This window comes from Vombatus ursinus, unplaced genomic scaffold, assembly GCF_900497805.2.
Source record: "Vombatus ursinus unplaced genomic scaffold, bare-nosed wombat genome assembly UNPS02014816.1, whole genome shotgun sequence".
NCBI lineage: Eukaryota > Metazoa > Chordata > Mammalia > Diprotodontia > Vombatidae > Vombatus > Vombatus ursinus.
Window position 1 is genome coordinate 18,738,835 of NW_020954594.1, and position 16,935 is coordinate 18,755,769.

The following is a 16,935-nucleotide window of genomic DNA, read 5'->3' on the forward strand; positions in this document are numbered from 1 at the left end:
GTTTTGGCCCCCTCTATCCTTAATTGGTTTTTATACTTTGCCTTATACCTTAATAAGGCAGAATGGAAACTTCTCAATGAAGGAGGTATACTGTACACTTCAGGCAGAGCTTCCAAACAATTTCAACCTGTTGATACCTGTAATGTTGAAGAATACATGCATATTGGCCTCTGGAACTTTGGAAATGTCTTGTGAGAAAAAAGTAGGGAAAACATTTTTACAATATATTGATAATACCCCAAGTAGAGTCAAATTCCATCTTATATCTACAATCACCTGTAATAATAATAACTCATGTTTATACAGTATATCACAGTTTTTTAAGCTTTTTTCTCACAACAACATTGTGAAATAGATAGTATCAGTGTTACTGAGGAAGAGACAGGTTCAGAAGTTGTGATTTGTCTATGTTCGTAGAAATAGTAATGGATACTTTGATATGATGGGTCTCCTGGATGATGTTCCTTTCCTCCAACTTACTGCCTTTTTTCCTAACAAAACTGATCATTTATATCCCCTTCTGACTTACTATGAATTGTACCAATACTTTGAATTGGGTTACCGTAATGATATGTAGTTTTAGGAAGGAGATTCGTTGTTGTTCAGTTGTTTCAGTCTTGTCCAAATCTTCATGACCCCATTTGAAGTTTTCTTGACAGAGATACTGGAGTGGTTTGCCAGTTCCTTCTTCAACTTATTTTACAGATGAGGAGACTGAGGCAAATAGGGGTAAGTGACTTGTACAGGGTCACACAGCTAGTAAGTATCTGAGGCCAAATTTGAATTCAGGAAGATGAGTTTTCCTGACTCCAAGCTAGGCACTGTATTTGCTGTATCACCTAGCTGCTCTTAGGAAAGAGATATCAGACGTTTACTTTATACCTTGTCTACTTCCTAGATATTACATACAAACTTTCTTGAGTTTTTGTTTTTTTGTTTTTTTAAGGGTTGTACTACTAAGAATTTCAGGGATAGATCAGGGCACAAAATATGAAAAAGGAAAATTCAAATGTTTACAGAGATATTATCAAGGCCTAATAGGCCTTGAATTATTATGGAGAATGAGACCTTATTGTTTCTTAGTCCCCTCCTCCCCATTTTTTTAATCCTGTCCAGTATATTCCCAATATTGTCTTTGAGGTTTTCAATTCTTATTTCTCTAAATGTACTCTCCTAGAAGTCACAGGATCACAGTTGTGCAGACCTCCTACCCAACACCTCAACAAAATTCCTCTTTTACAACATATTTGATAGTGGTCATCCAGACTTGGCTTGAAAACCTCTAGCAAAAGAAAATTAAAATAAAATTAAAACCCCAAAACAACAACTTCTCAAAGCAGTCCATTCAAGTTTTGTATAGCTCTGGTTGTTTAGGAAGTTTTCTGTAAATCAAACCACAATTTCTTCTTTGCATCTCTCCTACCCTGCCACCACTTTCCCACATGATAGCCCTTCCAGTAATAGAAGATAAGTATCATACCTTCTTTTTGGTTTTCAGTGGTTTCAATTTTCCAGATAAATGTTTCTTTATCAGTCTTTATTTGGTACTCCCTCTCTGAACAAAAAACCCACCATTCTTATATTTTAAGTTAGTCTTCTCCTTGGTAAAATAAAGTAGAATCTAAGTCCTCTTCTTATCTTCCCCCTCAGCAGTCACCCCATAACCTGTAAATCTATTCTAGGGTCTGTGATAAGAGAATGGATAATGACTGCATCTCACCATATCTTGCATAGCTTATTTATGGGGCAGGAAAAGGGATGTGCCATATCACTTCTCCCTTACTTCAAAAGGAATCTAGCTGCTCATTTCTCCAGAATGGCAAATATGACCGAGACATTTTCCAGGAACCCTCTAAATATGGTAAAAGTCTGGTCAATTATTATCACATGAATAATCAAGATCAGATCTGATCTGAGATACTTGCTAGCTATGTGACCCTGGACAAGTCACTTAACCCCATTTACCTCAGTTCCTTATCTGTAAAATGAGCTGGAGAAAGAAATGGCAAACCACTCCAGCATATTTGCCAAGAAAACCACAAATGAGGTCACAGAGTTTTCATGACTGAAAAACAACTGAACAGCAAAAACAAAATCAAGAACACCTTTTAGGTGATTGGGCCTTTCCTGGACTTTCTTTAAAATATACATACATACATACATATATATATATGTGTGTATGTATGTATGTATGTATGTATGTGTATGTATATGTATATGTATATGTTTATGTGTGTATATATACATACATACATATATATACACACACACATATATATATATATATACTCTCAAGAGAACCCTTTTTCTTCTTTTTCAGAATCTGTATCCAAACCACATATCCTTGAATCTGTCACCCATAGCTGACTGAGCAGGGGTTGGTATGTCTAAACTGATCCATAAATGTCATAGAAGGTACACTTCCTGTGTTTCAGTCAGTCAACCGACTCACATTTGTTTTGTTTTGTTTTTGGCTAGGCAATGGGGTTAAGTGACATGCCCAGGGTCACACAGCTAGTAAGTGTTATGTGTCTGAGGCCACATTTAAGCTCAGGTCCTCCTGAATCCAGGGCCAGTGCTCTATCCACTGCGTCACCTAGCTGCCCCTAACCCACATTTGTTAAGAACTTACAATGTGATAGGTATTGTGTTAGGCACTAGGAATAAAGACAAAAAATAAAAGTCCCTTCCCTTAAGGAGGTTATATTCTAATTACATTCTACCAGAGGAGACTATCTATACATATATAAGTAAATATATATAAAATACTCAGAAGGTAATGGCAAAGGGGGCTTGCAGAACAAGCCTCACAGAAGGCTTTGAGTATAAGGAAGTGTTTGAGACGGATTTTGAAGTAAACAAGGAATTGCATTCTAAGTATGGGGGAAATGGTACAAAAGTCAGAAGGTGGGAGGTGGACTATTTTTGGGGAAGAACAGCAAGGAGGCCTGTTAGTCATTATTCTAGAATACAAGATGGGGAGTAATGTTTGGAACAGATGAAAAGGTAGGGGGTAGCTAAGTACTGAAGTTCATTATCCTTAACTGCCAAAAAGAAGATATATTTAATCATAGAGGCCATAGAGAGTGACATGGTCAGATCTGACCTTTAAGAAAACCATTTTGGCAGCTGTGTGGAGGATGGAATGGCAAGAGGATTAGCTTGAAGCAAGGAGATCTGTTAGGAGGCTATTGCACAGTCCAGGTGAGAGGTAATGAGGACCACAATTAGGTTGGTAGTTATGCAGATACTGAAGAGGATGGATGGGAGAGATGTTGTGGAGGTAAAAATAACAAGATCTGGCAACTAATTGGCTATATGAGAGGAGGAATTGAAAAAATTGAAGTTGTAAAACTGGATGTGTTCTGACAACTCTATTTTCAATTTTTTTCTTCCTCTCTTTTGCTTCATTCATTCATTCAGCAAACATGTTAAGTACTACAATGTGCTAAGCAATTTTATTTTTAGATGTTATTACTTTAATTATTGTTTAGCAGTGCAGTCTAATCAGCTTAATCTTTGCCATGGGCTATAATAAATGTCACATTTGACTCAGTCAGAAAGCACAACTAGAGATCTCCATTATAAATTTCATGTTCCAAGATGATCCCAAAATATCCTACCTAAGAAATCCCACAAATTTCTTTGTCAAGATGGACACTGCAGTGTTAGAGCACATTTACCAATACCTTCAACAGGCTATTGATTTCTTTTGTGAAATTAAAGATATATTGCTGAGGAGTGTGTTTCAGTAACCCCTCAAGTTCATCTCCTTAGTTGAAACGTGGCCAGTGATAGATATTCATTAGGGTGGGTATTTGAACTGCTAAACTGTCTGGAATACACATGTTACTAATCATAACCTTTTATATTATTCATTTCAAAATAGAAGCTAAGTTGTTCTTTTTCTGAATCTCAGAAGCTAACGATAGATTAAAAAAAAATCTTCAGTATGCCTCAAGGCAGCTATTTAAAATACAGGTTCTATTCAAGTTCAAGTCTTTAGTAATTTATAATAAAATGATGGCTGCCTCTGGTTGTACCCAATTAATAAAATTCAGAGAATGGTCATAATGTTACATATTAGTCAACAGGTAAGTGATATGCAACCCTTCAACTTGAATGAATATCATTACTCTGTCAGAACAGTCAACAAGTATTTATTACACATTGACTATGTGCTGGAAATACAAAGAAAAGGCAAAATCTGATTCTAGATAAAACACAATAGCATGCAAATACAAAAGAATGCAATTGCTAAGAATACTGTATTGTACCAGAGTGCCATATGGCATACATAAGTAACAATAATATGGCAAGAAATATTCATAACTAAACTTTTAAAAGGCTTGCCAAACTGTTATACTTCTTTATGACTCCAGGGAGTCTGATATTACTTGTGCAGTCTGCGTGAATGGCGGCAAGATCATTCTAGGAATATCTGATCATGACTTTGGCAAACCTTGATCATCTGCAGAAAGTCTGTCCATGTGTTAGTGAGAACAACAGAAACCTGAAATTATTATTCAGTGGTGTCATTGTGTAGATGGACCGGATCACATTGGTTCAGCTGGAAGTTGTGGTCAATTCAATTCAGCAAACATTTATTGAACATTTAATATGTGCAAGCCCTATGGTCAGAGCAATTCTTAAACACTGTCATTCATTTTTAGACAAAAACTGTATACCCTTTCTAGGATAATTTGAGGACTGAATTGACTGACTGGTATTCATGTTGAAGATAAAAACATTTCAAATTCTCAGCAATCACAACCCTGGCTAGTAATGAATAATGAACTTTCCAGAAGTATAAATAGATTCTGACCCATAATTTGAAACATGTCAGAATATATTAGCTAGAATCCAGGGAGGAATGAGATAAACTTCACAGTTCTTTTTCCCTTTTTTTGGTGTCAGGCTTTACTGAATAGAGCTCTGTAATCTTTGAGTTACTTAAGACGACCCGACAGCTGTAGTCAACTTGCTGAAATTATGTCTAAACGAGGACTCAGTTTCAGTCTTGGAAAACATTATATTAAGTATAAAAGTGGCAAAATAAATCTCTCCAACACAAAGAAAGCATTAAGAACTTGCATTACTCTGAGTTAGATAAAGAGATAGGTTTTGCCAGCTTGTAGAGTTTAGCATGATTTTTCACAATGCAAAGTATGCAGCAGATAAGTAAAACAGTTAAATTCTACACCTCAAGTTACTCTATTCTCCATAGTCTCAGAGTAGCTGCTCTCAGGGACTCAGGGGAAGAGGGTCTTCTGAAAAAGAGGGAATCCAAAATTGGAGGAACACCAAGATCAAATTTAAGAAGTAAGAGGAAGAGAAGACAGACATGGGATAATCAATTTAGCACTGGTAAGGACAACCCCCTCATTTTACATTTGAGAAAACTGAGTCCCAGAGGTTAAGTGACTTGCCCAAGGTCACATGGGTAATAAGTATCACAGTGTAGATTTGAACCCAGACCCTCTGAATATGCATCCATTGTTCATTCCACCCTTCATACTGCCTCTCCTTATTCAGATTTATAGATTTTGAGAAGTAAATACCTTTGATCATGAAAATTTGACCTGAGTAAACAGTTTCAACAGTTTCTATGATTAAAAAAAAATCATTTCTTACTAGATCAAATTTTATAATAGTGAATAATTGAGTTAACCAGCACCAAATTAAACTAAAAGAACAGTGTTATTTGTATGGATATAACAAGTTGTTATGAATTTAAATGAACTCTTTCAGAGGAGCATACAAATGATGTCCCAAAATTATGTATCCCTCTCATGAAAAGAATTTGGATGGTACATACCTCAATGCTGCCTACATAAGAAGTTAATTTTTGTAACTAATTCAATTTTGTTTGATCTACAGAAGTGTGTATAAATAAATTTGTCATCATTCAACTACCCAAAAAGAGCTCAAAAAGATGTTCTTCATACTTTTAAGTTTCACTGTTTAATTCTGAAATGAATGCACTAAAACTAATTGTTAGAATCTGCTCCCAAATTTTCTGCTTATTTTAAATAAGATAAAAAAAATTTGAAGACATCTGACAAGCTAACAGGATCATACCACGACTGCATTACAAGGTCAATTTATTAAGTCACTTTTTGAATTCAGCTTATTTTGTTGTTGCTATTGTTCAGTCATTCTTAGTCACGGTCAATTCTTCATGACCCCATTTGAGGTTTTCTTGGCAGAGATACTGGAATGGTTTGCCATTTTCTTCTACAGGTCATTTTACAGACGAGGAAACTGAGTGAAACAAGAATTAAGTGACTTGCTCATGGTCACATAGCTAGTAAGTATCTGAGGCTGAATTTGAACACCGGAAGAGAATTCTTCCTCTCTCCTGGCCCAGTACTCTACAACCATCTAGCTACCCCTTCAACTCCTTATTAACATATAAATAATATCATGTAACTCCTCGGAAAATGACAGTGAACCATTCTCAACCAAAAGTTTGTAGTGAGCTAATCCACTTTCAGATCCAATAGATAAATATTCTGAGATAAAAATGGGCCCAGAAGTATCTATATTTCACAAAAGAAAATGAAACGCATTAGAGACTACTCCCTTCCTCTGGACAAGGCAAGTCAAGTCAATAAGCATTTATTCAGCACCCACTGTGTACCAGGCATTGTGCTAAGTATTAGAGGTGAAAAGAAAGGTAAATAAAAATTAGTGTATATATATATATATATATGTGTGTGTGTGTGTGTGTGTGTGTGTGTGTGTGTTTGTATGTATGTGTGTGTATATGTATATATATTTACATATATATACATATATATATGAAATAAATCAGATAATCAACAGAGAGAAGACATTAACATTTAGGGGGACTGGAAAAGGCTTCTTATAGGAAGTGAGATTTTAGCTAAGACCTAAACAGAGCCACCGAGAAGCCAAGAGATAGAAATGAAGAGGAAGAGAATTCCCGGCATGAGGGATAACCCTCAAATCTGTCCCTAAATTTGACATATCAAAGAATCGCATGATTAGTTTAGCTGAGTATAGGCTTGAATTTTCTACCCTAAATTCAGAAATATACCTTGCTTTTAGTTAATAACCATTTAAATGTCCATTTTCAAAAACACTTGTGCTAAATCTATATAGCCAAAAATTTTTGAATAATTCAAACAAATCGTTTTTTATTACTGAGGAAACAAACAAAAACACTCTTTTAATGGGAAATACATAAATAAAGCATGCATGTATTAAGAAGTCTAAAAAGTATCTAATGTCTACCAGGATAGAAGCAGTGTGATACAATTGAAGGACTATTGGGTTTGGAGGAGGACCTGGATTTGAATTTCATTTCTTCCTCTTACTCTCTGTTGAATCTTAGACAAGTTGCTTAATCTTTATAATTACTATTGCTATGATGAAAAAAGTAATCATTTCTTAGTAAATCAAATCTTATGGTAGTAGCTTCAGGTTTTACTATATGGCCTTGGAGGTCACTTTCAATTCTAAATCTATGACCCTATGATGAAAATGACTGAGAGTTGTTTTGAGGAAAGGTATTTCTAAACCTGAAAGCACTATATAAATATGGGTTACTATTTAATGTGATGAAGGTTGCACTGATGAAAAATTCCTATCTTCTAGGCAGAGGTTTATATCTATCTCTAGTTGACTCTTGGACTCTTTGTGGTTGAGACAAAATTCTATTTATTGGAAACATTTGGGTAACAAAAAATATATTAATTTTGTATATGCTAGACATCAAGTGGGGAATTTGGGGAGAGAGTTGACCTTTTCTTAGGACTTCTCTCAGCATGACTTCTCTCTTCTATGATGTCCACAGAGCCAAGAGCTCTCTTCAGTGTTTCTTTTCTCTTTAACAACCCAGTCCTGCCATTGTTCCCATGTTGCTCCAACCTCTCAGATGCAAAAATTCAGAATCTAATCTTCTCAGATTCAGAAGCAGCAGCTTCTTTTTATACAAAGTGCCTTAGGGCATGACCCAGTCTCTTATACAATGGTCTGATTGATTCATGTGTGTGTTTGTGTATGTACACACATACACACACAATACATATACTTATGTATGTAAGCATATATGTGTATATATTCAAGCATATATGTGCATATGTGTATATATGTGTCTAATACATACATATACACATATGCACAAATACATGTACATGTGTATATTTGTATATATACATGTATATATGTGTGTGTGTGTATATATATATATATGTAGATAGATAGACGTAGATATCCTGTTCACATTTAGTTCTAATTGTTGGATTCTGAACACCCCACCCCCCAACCCCTGCCAAAAAAAAAATTCACTTAGTCACAGCACCAGAGGCAAAGGCAAATAGGTGATTTTGACCTCCCTCTATTCTTACAAAAACATATATTTAAAATAATCATTCCTACATTAGCCATCTGCTTTCAGGCCCATGCTATATTTTTTAAATCAGTCAACAAACTTTATTAAGCACTGTGTGCCAGGCAGTGGGAATACAAATACAAGCAAAAAAAAAATAGCCCCTGCCCTCAAGGAGCTTACATTCTAATGATGAAAAAAAAACACATTAAAGCTGAAAGGGTGAGGGTAGAGAAGATACCCAGGTCAGGGGCATTATGGAGAAGTATGGAGGAGTGTACCAGGAGTCCCACCAGGAGTGGGAAAGGAAGATATGTACTGATATTCTAATACTTTTAACCAAATTTAATCTGTATCCCTATTCTCCATACAAAAGAAAAATAAAGATGGCATTTCATGTCAAATGTACATTTTACTCCATACTTTGTTTTAGAAATTATACCCGTGATCCACAGAGGAAAATTTGGGTGGAGAGCACTTGTAATTATTTGAATAATTCAAGCTGAAAAATATATCAAAAGTATAAGTTTGCCTGAAATAAACAACTGAATCAAGATTTTAATTGAATTGTCTGGGTAATTAATTATAATTTTGCCTTGCCTATCTAGACAAGGTCACCAATAAACCATGTATGTGACACCCTTACTTGCTTGGAGCCCAGTTGTGGGGGAGGAGTCAGGAAGGCAACTTATTAGTAAGAGTAGACATAATCAAATCTCAAATGTAGGGAAATTAAGGGAAATGAACTAAGAAAGACAAAACTGGAATTTGCTTTCATTCATCCTCCTTCAGACTAACTTACCCTCTATCTCAGAGCAAATTCTATCTAGGCAGTCAGCACCCCATTTCTCTGATATTAATGACTACTATAGTGATTCTATGCATTAGTGATTCTAACATTACATTTTCTTCTTAAAATGTAGCAATAGCATTCGACTATCTACCTAAGAAGGCTTTTATAAATGAACATAATAATACGTGTTAGGGTAGATGCTGAGAGTGCCTTGAAAATATTAGCTCAAGCACATTCCATAATTCTGCAACAGATGGTTCATTTCCCATCAGCAAACAAAGGATCTGCAGTATCATCACACATTCTTTCAAGGTGGATATTCTCCTGAATAGAAAGGTTTCTCCTTGTGAAGAAAAAAATAATGTCTTTCTATTCAATGGAAAAGAAAGAAAGAAGAGCTTTTTCAATAGAATTTGGCTGAAAACTTAGATGAAGCATATGCCAGACGACCACCCTGTCAATCTGCACTAGTTTAAAACCAGCTGTAGATGGAATACAAGCACATCATTTTTTTTTCCCTCTGAAATAGGAGAAAAAAGGAAACTATCCCCTAGCAACATGTGCTTCTATACTTGTCTGGAAAGAACCATTATTTTCTCATACAAGTTTTTTTCTATTAAAAAAAGATATACCACAAAATAGTTTTGAGATATTCATAGGCACTTCTACCCAATTCAAGTATTATTTCCTTAATAAGCAGCCGTATGGCACAATGTTTACAGTGCAGGACTTGGAAAAAGGAAGCCTAATTCAAATCCTGCCTCAGACACTTGCTAGTTATATGACCCTGGATAAATCAGTTAAAAAAAAAAAAAAACTCACTGTGCCTCATTTTCCCCATATGTAAAATGGTGGTAGTAATAGCATTTACCCCACAGAGCTATTGTGAGGATCAAATGAGTTTGCATGGCTAAAGTGTTTTGTAAACCTTAAAACACTATATAAATGCTATTATTAAAACTCTTTCCTGACCTGCTTAAGCCATATAGATCTCTCTTTTGTCTGTGAGCTCCTATTGTACTTACTGGCTGTACTACTCATTTATTTGTCAGTCAATTAGCATTTATTAAGTTCCTACTATGTCCAAGATGCTCTGTCTCTCTCTCTCTCTCTCTCTCTCTCTCTCTCTCTCTCTCTCTCTCTCTCTCTCTCTCTCTCTCCCTCCCTCCCCCCATACATACATATATAGATACGTATGCATATTGTATACATACATGTACATATGTGTATGTATGTATACACACACACATATACACATGTGTACATGTACATCTATATGGAGAGACTGAGACAGACAGACAGAGAGACACTATGTGTTCCTAGATAGATCAAAACCCTTTGAGTGCAAGAGTAAGGTGTGATACTTCTGTGTAACCTTGGTGCTTAGACTGTAACATGTGTATATTACAGATTCAATAAATATTTATTGATGATATTTTGCTTTTTCAGAACAAATAAATTATGCATAATTTATTTTTATTATATGCATCCATGTTCATATACACTTATATAGAGATCCATGCACATATATACATGTATGTATGTATGTGTATATATAAATATATATGTATATGTATATATATGTGTGTGTATATGTGTGTGTGTGTGTGTGTGTGTGTGTGTGTATACATATATACACATATGTTCAGACACACCAGCTACCTGGTATAATTCAAAAACAAACTACTTCTTTCCAAACATATGGATGAACTCTATATAATAGTTCTTTTCTATTCTTGAATATCAATAAATAAGAATTTGGTTTTGGTGTGTGTAGACCAGTACCTGTAGGTAAAAATGGTCTAAATCACCTTAGTATATGAATCACCACTCCATATCTGGATGACAATCATGTTATAGGTGTAGTAACTCTTGGGAAGGGGGGTGCTTCTATCATTTATCAGATGATATTTAAAAACCAATTCAACTGTAAGGTCCCCCACCCTAAGGTTGGATACTTCCTCTCTTAGTAAACTGTGTACATGATTAGTTTTTTGTGTGTAAAACCCTTGGCCCAAAACCATACCTAAACCATCCACCAAAGGTCCAGGGTTCATATGTAGTAGGTCCAGACCTGAAGTCTTACCAAAAAAGGTCATTTACTTGTTTTGTTCTTTATTTGCCCAATTTTAATTTACTCTAGGAAATCTCCAAATATATCTTAAATATAGTTCATGTCTATGTTTTCCCAAATGTGGGTAAAAAGATCCCAGTACCTATTATAAGCACTAAAGCCAATAAATGTGTTTTGGAAGGGCCGCCTCTATTTTGACCCACAGAAAATATAGAAAAGCAAAATATTCACAGAAGCCCGTGAACAGATGCAGAAAACATATTAATCAATGATAGAATTTCTCTTTAAACAAAATTGAATTTGTAGTCATTCGAGCAAACCTTTGATATTCTGATGGGTTTCTAGCTCTCCCATATCATCCTACATAGTCCTCCCTCCCCCAAAACTTATATTTGTCAGCCTTTGGTTATGTTGATGGAAAATGCACCAAGAGGCTTTTGAACAGGCAACCTTTTCCCATCATATTTGCATAGAATGAATAACTCATGGGAATAGTGAAGGGAAGCAAGTTACTGAACACTTGCCTCTCACCTCTCCCATGTCATGACTAGCTATAGGGCCCATAAAAACAATCATCATTCTCTAAGAAATGCTAGTGTTCAGGAAAGATGGTTTTCTCCAGAAGGACTGGTCTATGAACTCTTGAATTTTGAATTCTTGAATTTGAGGTTTTATTCAATGTTACCCCTAACGCTGGTGTTATCCAAGAAACTCTTGTCTCTGACCAAAACACTAGATTGTGATCATTGTGCTGACCAGGAAATCAAATCTCCCTTTTCTACATAAGAAGTAGGGGTTCAAGAACATTATTCATGAATTCCTCTCTCTTGCCTAGGTTCAAATACCATATCTATCTGATACTTATGACATCAAATCATTTAATCTCTTTAGCTCTCAGTTTCATTATTTATAAAATGAGGGGAATGATTGAACTCTATAACCTTGAAGTTTCTCCCAGCTCTAGATATGTGTATGATCCTCTTAGTTAATCAATAAATATTTAGGAAGAACACAACATGTACCAGTCATTGTGCTTAGGTTGGGGTTGTAACCAGGGATATACTGGAACCAGCCTGTACAAGCTCAGCAGAGCTGACTGTTAAATTTTAAGTGAGAGCATTTACACATCAGAAATGGGCAAAACTACACATCAGAGCTTGATTTATTGTTTTGTTGAGTGTCTATACTCAAGAAAATATTAATGTATGTTATTAAATATTTATATAAAAATTAATGTATTAAGTAGTACATTAAGTACATTAAATAATTGATATACTATAGTAATATAATAATATTAAAATGTGTCATGCTGTATTTTGGGGGGTTGAGGTGAGCTGACTGATAAATATTTACCAGCATGTCCCAGGTTACGAGTACAATGAATCTAACAATCTTAGCTGCAATGAGCTTACATTCTAATGGGGAAATTCCTAGGCATTCACAATAAATGAACAAGGGGACATACATTCACACTCTTCATAGGGAAATGAAATCAAAGATCCCCCCAAAACAGGCTTCCCTATAAGATCAACAAATTAATAATCATGGAACTCAACTGATCAACTCCCTAAACCTTTATCAATCAATTCAAAGAGACTTTGCTGTTGAGTTGGTCCTTAAACATTATCCTTTTCTCATTGCCTCTGAAGCCACATTTCTTTACTCTTACACTATCTCTAAACCTTTTTATTTCCTCACACCAATATTAGTTCTCTCTTCTGAGAATTTTCACAATAGAAGAAGGTCCCCTTATTCCATTTCCCATCTCAGTCTTTAACAATTCCATTGGTATGAGATACTTTAGACTTTAACATGGCCACTTAGCAGGGGAATTGCTTTGAAAACTGCTGAATATGTTATCCATATTCAATATAATTATGACGTCTATGTGGCAGAAAAAAGGAAGAAGAAATAAAAAACCAAGTATATACACACATGTGTATATATATATATATGTATGTATATGTGTTTGTATATATGTATGTATATATGATCTCACAGATTCACTATTGTGTACTGTTTCAATTACACTTTTTAAAATGCATTTGCATTATTGTAATGGAATGTTATAATCACTTGTGTTCAAAATAAACTACTATAAATACATTGGTAAATCATAAGTTGTTGGAAAACGCATTTAGGTAGAGCTTATTTATTAACTGGCTACATTTTCAAGCTCACACCATGTGGAGGACATAGCAACAGGAGCTGGGAAATACCAGAACACTAGAACATATGGCCTAGGCCTTCTGGAGTTTACAATCTAAAGAGGATATAATACTATTCCCAATAAGTTAACATAGTAAACTGTAGGGAAAAACAATAAATGGGCAAATATGGGAAAGAACATAGAGCCTGGAATCCAATGAAGAGTGATTTTATATTTTATTATTTGTACAATGGGAAAGGTAGGTGGTGCAGTAGATAGAGCACTGGGCTAGGAATAAGGAAGGCTTATCTTGCTGAATTCAAATCTGACCTCAGACACATAGTAGCTGTGTGACCCTGAGCAAGTCACTTAACCATTTCCTTCAGTTCTTCATCTGTAAAATGAACTGGAGAATAAAATGGCAAACCACTCCAGTATCTTTGCCAAGAAAACCCCAAATGAGGTTGTAGAGAGTCAGATACAACTGAAAAAAGACTTAACAACAGCAATTTGTACAATAAAGTAGTTTCTTCTTACTAGAGCTATTTGAGAAGAGAATAAGGGATCACTTATTGGAAAGGTAAGAAAAGGGATTCTTGGTCAGATATGGGTTGGATTTAATGACCTCTGATGGTTATTTCAACTCTGTGATTCCGTGATATATAGCACAGAAAATTTTAGAGTAAAGGGGACTTAAAGATCATCATTTCAAAAATGAGGTGACTGAAGTCTAATTAAATTTGACAAATATTTATTAAGTGCCTATCATGTGGAATACACTTTCAATGTAAAATTAAGGATGACAGAGGTCTCAATGTCAAGTTATAATCTAAAGGGTAAAATGTTCAGTCATGTTTTGCAGTTGTGTCTGAATCTTTGTGATCCCATTTGGGATTTTCTTTGCAGAGATACCAGAGTGGTTTGCTATTTCCTCCTCCAGCTCATTTTACAGATGAGGAAATTGAGGTAAATAGGGTTAAGTGACTTGCCCAAAGTCACATAGCTAGTAAGTGTCTCAGGTTAGATTTGAACTCAGCAAGATGAGCCTTCCTGAATTCCAGCTATTTAGCTGCCCCAAAGGGAAAAGGACATAAATAACTATAATTAAAGGGAGATTAAAATAAGCGCCAAAGGTACAAGGGCCAAGCAGGTTTAGTGATTTGTCCAAAGTCACACAGCTAGAGAACGACTACTGAAGCTGGGATTAAAATTCAAGACTTTCCTTCACACCATGTTGACTCATTCAAATTATTTGCTTTCTTCTGCCTTTTTTATCCATTACCAACAGGAAGGCCAACCTGTAGCTGTGCTCTGGGTTTTACTGGACCAAACTGCAATCAGATGGTCTGTGAGAAGTTTTGTCAAAATGGAGGGTCTTGCAGTGTTACGGCGGGGAACCAACCCTACTGCCAGTGCATGCCTGAATACACCGGAGACAGATGCCAATACTGTAAGTGGAGGCTATGTCTATCAAGACATTCTTCATCCTGGTTTGATTTTGATGTTTAATTAGATGGAATCTGTGACTGTATTTCAGTCTTCTCCTTAGTTTCTGTTTTCGTCTCTTCTCTTATTCATTTAGGCTTGAGTATATGCCCTTGAGTAGGCCACTTTAATTGCTGGTTCAATTTTTTTTTTCCTAGAAATGAAGAATGATACTACTAGCTACCTTTATTTAAGTGGTTTGTGGACAGCTCAATTATTAGTTAAATGCATAAAAAATATGAAAAGTTTTATGTAAGCAACTTTCAATCATCCATAAATGACTTAATCCTAACAAATATTTAATCTCATGCCTTCCTCATCCATTCCAAAATATTAGATCAAGTTATTTTTTTAGTGGAAGGACACAATGTATTGCTTTAGTAAATCATAGATGAAAGCAGTGATTTGCTTGAGTTCTCTCCCAAACCCCTCCAAATACCTATAAAGGGTGGCTCTAAGCAAATCATAGAATAAATTCAGTACCCAAGTAAAATGACTTTTGTATTACCCTTCCTCCTCCCATTTAATTTGTGAATATAATAGAAATTTGACTTTAAAGACAGCATCTTCAGTCTCATTTCATTGACAGTATATCTGCATGTAGTTATGTGCTAGAAATAAGCCATAGGGTAGAATGATACATGACAATCACTGTAGCCTATAATTGTTCTTAGAAAGGACAGAACTAGTTGATGTATGCTTTGCTTTGAGATTCACTGAGGCTGAGAGGGTCTAATGTTTTACAAATGGCTGCACAGTTATTTCATTATCACGATTAGGAGCCATAGCACTTAACCATTTTTTACTACAGAGCACTTTATTAAAATTAACCAATTAATCCTGAGACAGAGGTTAAGTAACTTTCCCAAAGTCCAGAAGTCTTAATACCGTAGGCAAGATTGGTCCTCAAGCATTGTTGATCAAGATGTCAACAAACATCCTTGGAGAATGGTGAGGCAGTAGTTTGCAAGGAAGCAATCCTCTGACTGTGGACAGTTCAATGAAAATTATTAATCCAATAAGTAAAAAAACATAATAAGTAGAAGGTTGTATCACTGAGCATATACAAATCTACTCACTAGAAATGAAGGAATGACAGAATGGTTCATTATAATGTCTAATTAAAGATCCATTAGTGGGAGGTAAAACATCAGTTCTTAGTTGTGCTGAGTAAAAACATTTCATAACTCTAATGACAAAGTAAAATGCCGAGGTCTGAAATGCAAATTAATTTGAACAGCAGCAGCCCAGGGAGGTGAGACTGAGATAAATAATGACAAAAATCAAATTAAGTTTTCTTTAAGGAAGTTGTGCAGGACCAAACATAGCTGTATTTCATGCTCTGCTGGAGCAAGGATTCTTGGTGTAAATCAAAGAAATGAGGAAGAACAATATTTTGCATTTAAACTAAAGTATTAACTGAAGGGGAAAATACCAAAGGCTATTTGTAATTTAATAGTGATGATATTAGGGCTAAAGGCCAATGTAGACAAACTGACTTTGTGTCTGAGAGACAAGTATCAAAATTAAATGGTAACCTAGATGTCCTTTTGCTGATGTTTTCTAAGTCCTTTAGTAACCTGCACAGGAAACAATTATAATTTCGATTATGACTCCACTCATTAGAAACATCTGTGTCATGCCTTATTCCTTTTGGTTCAAATGGGCTTGGCTATTAAAATAAGTGGTTTAAGAATTATGTTCATATATGATAATTCTAATTCATTATATTTGAAGCTATCAGATATTTTCCTATGTCAATAATTAAATTCCATAAATTTTTATAGAGTGGGGATTTGTTCTAAATCCAGCCTAGAATGTCAAGCTAAGGGGTTTGAACTTTACAAACAGGTAGTGGTGAAGCTTCTGAAGGTTTGTGAGTAGCAGAGTGATAGTTATTAAGAGACTTTTTTCTTAGAGGATAACTTGGAAAGGAAAGAAGCAATTATCAATTAATCTCCCAACTAGAATCATCTATCAGATCTACCACTTGCCAGTAGTGGGGCCATACACAGAGAGAGAGAGAGAGAAAGAGAGAGAGAGAGAGAGAGAGAGAGAGAGAGAGAGAGAGAGAGAGA

The 16,935-nt window shown here is 35.3% G+C and overlaps 1 protein-coding gene across 1 annotated transcript in view; it reads left to right on the forward strand.

Annotated features, from left to right (window-relative positions):
- The window catches only part of LRP1B (LDL receptor related protein 1B), a 2,189,733-nt gene that overhangs the window by 2,093,972 nt on the left and 78,826 nt on the right, over window positions 1-16,935 (forward strand). Inside the window, exon 84 of the mRNA XM_027835590.1 lies at window positions 14,661-14,822. Within this exon, the coding sequence (XP_027691391.1) occupies window positions 14,661-14,822 (162 nt within the window). The remainder of the gene's footprint in view (window positions 1-14,660; window positions 14,823-16,935) is intronic.